This window comes from Apus apus, chromosome 18, assembly GCF_020740795.1.
Source record: "Apus apus isolate bApuApu2 chromosome 18, bApuApu2.pri.cur, whole genome shotgun sequence".
Classification (NCBI taxonomy): Eukaryota; Metazoa; Chordata; class Aves; order Apodiformes; family Apodidae; genus Apus; species Apus apus.
The window spans coordinates 3,961,867-3,967,906 of record NC_067299.1 but is presented as its reverse complement, the minus strand read 5'-3'; the positions used below and the strand labels follow the sequence as shown (position 1 = coordinate 3,967,906).

At 44.5% G+C, this 6,040-nt stretch overlaps 1 protein-coding gene across 1 annotated transcript in view; it reads right to left on the bottom strand.

Moving 5' to 3' along the window:
* Positions 1–21: 21 nt before the first annotated feature.
* The window catches only part of PPM1E (protein phosphatase, Mg2+/Mn2+ dependent 1E), a 61,346-nt gene continuing 55,327 nt past the window's right edge, over positions 22–6,040 (bottom strand). Inside the window, exons 4-7 of the mRNA XM_051635898.1 lie at positions 5,330–5,518; positions 4,464–4,607; positions 4,064–4,157; positions 22–3,791 (exon numbers count right to left, since the gene is read on the bottom strand). Of these exons, the coding sequence (XP_051491858.1) occupies positions 2,722–3,791; positions 4,064–4,157; positions 4,464–4,607; positions 5,330–5,518 (1,497 nt within the window). The 3' untranslated portion in view covers positions 22–2,721. The remainder of the gene's footprint in view (positions 3,792–4,063; positions 4,158–4,463; positions 4,608–5,329; positions 5,519–6,040) is intronic.

Sequence of the window (6,040 nt, the reverse complement as noted above, 5' to 3'; positions counted from 1 at the left end):
GTTGTGTTAATGCGGAAAAGGGATACTTCAGCTCTTTATTGGAAAGAATCGTTATACAAATTTCACCACCACTAAGATACACAATAAAAATACAAAACACAGGTCACAGACTGAATCTCAGTTTCAACAGTTAATAAATACAATTAGATACTTTTATATTAGCCTAATATTTTTACATTGTCACCAGATAGACAGTCAAAGTACGAGATACAGAACACTTAGATACCATTGGAGAGGGATTATTGCTTACGTTAGCAAGCAGCAAATAAGGGCACAGGATTTTGAACTGAAGAGAACTACTTCCTATCACCAGTGGCATTAAGAGAAAACACTGCATTTCACAAAGCACTGCTTTTTTGTCTAGTGGGTAGAGTCAAGAGCAGCATATATCAGACCAATAACCACTACTTTTAATAGTATAGAACTTGAAAGGACTTACTTTACAAATGGTTCCTATCTACTCTATAAATATGCATTTAGTGAAGAAATGAACACTTGCTATCTATACAATGTTTTTACCTGACCACACTGGAACTATGATGGTAGATTTTTTTTTTTCCTGCTAGCAAGATAAATTATATGAGTCGCAGAATTATCATTATGAATCCACACCTAAAAAGCAAGATCCTTCCCAAAACAGCACACATGCAGTCCAGTGCTCTTCAACTGCTCTTGCAGACTGAGAAGAAGTTTATCATCCATCCTGGTTTTCATCCTAATTTACTCACACAAAGAATTGCACTTACACCACCTTTCTCTCTGAAGTATGACACTCACCTATAAGAAGGACTTTCAATGCATCATTATTACTGCGAATAACTGAAAACAAAGGCACCAAAGAGGTGCCCCAGAGTTGCATATTTTACCATTTCATGGTTTTCTCAACTTTCCTCAGTAAATCTGACTTGAACACATGCTGCAGCTAAAGAGAACATTGACAACAGCTAAGGCTTAGTAAGATGACCAGTAAGAGCCAATGATTCCATAAGATTAAAAAAAAAAAGTCTGAAGAAGATCAAAGGAATCTAAAGCCACACCCCAACTCCTGGTTACTCAAAAAGCCTTTTGCTGTTCATCAGATTGCTTTTAAATAGTGCATCAAAGATAGAAGAAGCAGAAATTGGCAGAATTCAAACCTTGCCTTGAATAATCTCCTGACTACTTAATACTTTGCAAATTCTAGCTAAATACTAATACTGTTATTAAATTGTTACTGCTAAAATGATATGAATTGTGCAACACACACCTATGAAAACTTTATTCATACTCTTCCAAATGTCTTACTGTAACAGAGAATAGTAACAGGATGTGCATTAGTGGAGCTGATGGGAAGTGCCTGCTTCCTTACATCCCAATTAACCACTCCCCTAAGGGTTTCCCATCACCCACAGAGGGGGGAGGAGCTGGTGGGCACTTTGTTTCCCAGTTGGATAAATAATGCTCTGCTTAGGAAAATAAGGGCAACTGACCTTCCTGGCTCTCCTTTCTGAACCCAAGTTTAATTGAAGCAAGAGCTCTGGCTTGTCAGTGACTTTCACGCTCTCCACTAAACCCCAGGTACAGCCTCTGCTCATCCACAGCCACGCTGTTCCTCCTGGCTTTGGACTGCTCCAGCATCCATTCCTACACAGCTGGGAAACACCAAATGGCAGCAATACTGCTCCTTGTAGACACAGCACCCAACATCCTTCATGCTGCAACTTTATATTAAATTATGCCTTTATGCCTTTGCCATCTAGAAATGATTACTGAAACCAAACAGCTCATCAAGTTGCTCGTTATCTCTCACAAGCAGTTCTCTGGTTTGACTGGCTGAGTGACAGCAGCATTGTACTGACTGGTTTCTTTTAAGACCTGAGATGAAGTTATGGTGGAAAGAGGTTGGCTCAAAGCATTAAGCACAATCATGTTCAATTAAAACTAATTGAGAACAGTTTCCTAAACTGACAAACAAGAAAAAAAATGCCACTAAAAGCACCAGAAAGATACGAAATTCCCTACACTGCACCTCTAGCCATAGGAAATAACTTTTTTTAAAAACTACAAAAAAGAGTTTTCTTCATATTTCACGTTTTATGTTACATGAAAAAAAAAAAAAAGTAAATTACGAGTCTGTACCTCAATCAGAGTCTGAGAACAGAGTAGCAGGAGCTTAGTTTGTCCATTCCTAAGTTACCTGGCAAAACCCTGTATGGCTTTTAGTCTTTTACCTGCAACAGTGGATGTCATTTTCTAATTCATCTCAATGCTCGCCTGAAATAAACAGAAAGCAGAACACAAAAAGAAACCCACACACCTTGACTTCAACAGCAACTTCCCCCCACTCTAAAAAAATTTGGCAGTTCTAAACCAGAACCTTCTGTACATATTGCTCCTCAGACGTACCTCCGGCAGGTTCAGCTTTCTGTGTTGTTCAAGGCTGTTCCCTAACCCATGAACCAGCTGTTTGGCTCTCACTGGTGAATGTGAGTAGATACTTGTGTGTGCAGGTGGTCGGGTGGCTGTGGCATTGCTCGGGGTGGCACCACCAGCAAACTTTATTGAGATTGAAACAACTACATTGGTTAATTCCTAGATGTATTTACACGTGGTTGGAGCTTTGCAGGGGACTGGAGTATAGTTCTGAAATGCCCACCTTTTTATTACGCTTTCTGATGATGCCAGTTTTATTTTGGGAATGTCTATTTTGGGAGTCAGAGGGGGGGAACAGGAGGGAGATGGTTACATTTTACAGCATTGATGAAGGTATGACTCTGCTATACAACTGCTTTGTCTTTGCATCAAACCCACGCTCTCACTGCAAGCGCCCTGACGAACCAGCCTCCACCACGGGGAGCGTCGCACCCACCACCTCCTGCTCCCGCGGCCCCGCGCAGGGAGGGACAGACTCAGGCCTTCTATATGGGGAGGCTCCCGAGCCAAGAGCAGCCTGTGAAACTTTGGTTTGAGCCTGGCTCCTCGTCGCCTCTTCCCGTTCCAGAGCCGGAAGTGTAAGAACTCAGCTCGTTTTCCCGAGGATTTGAACAGTTCCTCTTCCAGCCCAGAGAAGATGGAGGATAAACCCTTCACCCTGTAGATGCTCTGCCCTGCAGCCCCCAAATAAAGAGAAGGGTCATACTCCCTGGGATTGCTCTGTCCACAGCCCCACGACGTGCTGAGCTCTGGTGATTCATTCTTCACTGTTAGGCCCTTGATCACATTTGCACTCTTTGGTATGCCAGGACTCAACACTTCAACTGGCAGCAGACATTTGGCACTCTGAGGTGAACTAGTTTCTGTTTTTGTCAGGTCTAAATAGCCTTGATCATCAAACAGGTTAACGCTGGACCCTATGCTTAAGCTAGTTCTGTCGGTGAAGGAATCCACTCGTCCATCATACCCTAGGTCTGCAGGTGCTGAGCACTGGTGCTGGGGCCACGGTCGTTTGCAGTCTCCATGGTTTTCCTTATCTTCCCCACTGTCTTCTTGTCCACCTTGAAAAGAGTTCTCTGTCATGTCTGACTCCTCACTGACGTTGACGGCTGCGTTCATGTCCCTGAGAAATACCACAATGACAGTAATGTTGTCGCTGGAACCAGCATCCCGAGCAGATGCCACTAATTTATGTGCTACCATGCTGCTGTCACCATTATTCTCCTTTAGATGGTCAGCCACCACTTTGACTGCCTCATCGGGATTGACTGTGTCATAGAAGCCGTCGCAGGCTAAAATGAGGTAGTCTTCCGAGCCATCGAGTACAGTGGAGGCAGAGTCTGCATCCCCACAGATGTATGGCTTGTGCTCAGCATCCCCTGGGGAAAAACACACAGACACACAAGACTCTGGGTTTGCAGCCACAGCATCTGGAAGCCCTTTTATTTACACCGTGCAGAGCCTATGACTCTTACCCCAAGTTAAAGAAATTACTTGGAAATTACTCCCTGAAACTGCAGAGGAAAAAAAAATAGAGGTCGTCACTGACAGGTCTATCTCCAGGTGTATTTCGAACTTTGATCACTAGAAAATTAAAGTTTTAATTAAAAAGAAAAGCAAGTCTGAAAAAGGAGTTAAAGCCCAGTCTTACCAATAGCTCTGGAGACTGACAGGCTCCCATTCACCCTCCAGGCTCCAAACCAGACCACACAGCCACCAAGTGCCTCAATACGCTTCTTCTCATCCTAGACAGCAAGGAACACAGGAGTTGGCTTGGTGCTGCCATCGCTCTTGGAAGGCTTCCATAAACATTGGGAGTTTCCACAAGCACAGCACTGGAGAGGCTGCAGGCCCCACCAGATGAGAACAAAGGACTTGCACCCAAATCCATACCAACTTCCAAACAAAGCAGGATAACTGGAACATGCGCTGCTGCTCCCAGACATACTGGGAAAGCAACACTCAGTGTCCCAGCATCCCACATACAGCTGATACCTGTCAGTTTCAGTGGTGAACACTGTCCAGGTGTATTTATAACAGACCATTCTCACCTCTCGATCTGGTTTGTGGGGTTTCATCAGCTCCACAGCTTGGCCTCTCCTCACGAGCATAACCTGGGAGTCCCCAAGCCAAGCCACATGCAGCATATTTCCTCGGATGAAGGTCACCACCCCGGTGGTTCCACAACGCAGGCTCTGGATTGGGTGAAAAAAAAATGCCTCAAGTTTTAAATAAGGCAAAAAGAACAATTTCAAAGCATTTTCCTGCTTAACTCAAGGACAGAACGTGTTGCTATTCCTGGCAAGCAACAGGCAGTGCTCTGCTTGCTGCTTCAGCTGTTCACTAACAGCCCCTCAGAGCCAACCTGGCTGAACACAAGTGATCAGTTTTGCCCTGTGACTGGAATTCCTTGCACTGGAATCCACTTCAGAAGCTGGGCTCTGCTGGTGAGTGGCTGTGCTACTGTTGTGGTTGGCTTCCTGGGCCTGTCTCCTATCCATCAATAGAAACACATACATGTTAATGACCTAAGAGGGAGGTTTATTTGTAAGCATCTTGAGTTCCCTGCACTTAACTCAGCCTTTGTGTAAGTTTCTCCATTTATTCCTGCTTTCTGGAGCTATGAAAAGTGTATGTTGTAGAGATGAGGAAAAAAAATACCACCCCAAGGACTAAACCTAGTTAGCATGTGAACGTAAGAATAGCAGCAGCATCCTCCTCCTTCTAAAGGAACTGGACGTTGTGAGAAGTGGAGGCTGACACCTCTATGGAACACAAAGAAGCCCACCAGTGGGCACCAGCTCTATGGACTGTGTGTGGCCAGCTCTGTGCTTCCCCCTGGCCTCTGCTCAGCACAGCACCCAGAGCACCCTGCTACCAAAACAGGATTTCCAGATCAATACTTTCAGTCAGTCACCTCTCTGGCTGCCTTCTGGACAAAGCGCTCATCGGTCACTCGGAAAGCTCGGCACAGGGCCTCTGCTGGGTCCTGCTGAAACATCTCCTGATGGACCATGTTCACATGGAGATGGATGGAGGCATAGATGGCAGCATCCACTCCCCCGTGGCCATCAAACACCGCAAAATAAGCTTGTTCTTCTTGGTCCTGTCAATGGAAACACATTGAGAAGACAACTCAGGAGAAGATGATGCAGACAGCTAATTGGCTTGTCCTAAAACTTTTCAACTTGAGATTTGTGGTGTCCTCATTAACTGGCACTTAGAGGCAGAGTCTGCACTGGAAAAACAAGCTACTTGGATCATCTTCACTTGCGCTGGTGGGAAATTTCCACCTTATTGCTGCTGAATTCTACACGCAAACTGCAAGAGATGCCCTGCAAGAATCACCCATGTAGAGCACTCAGTGCTCCTTATGTCCCATTTGTTACTGCTCAGTCACTCAGCTCAAATAGGAAGTGCCATTCTCATCAGGTTGTGCAGGAGTTTTTGTGACTGCAAAAACCACAGAGACAGAAGAACATCTATGACAGTTTGCTTGAAGTCTACATAAAGACTCCAGCAGGGGTAAAATGCCAGTACAGTTAAAACACAAAGCCAGCCTCTGCTCACATTCTTTGTTTTTTTTTTAAATCTAATCCACTTCCCCTTTTAAAAAAAACCAAACTTG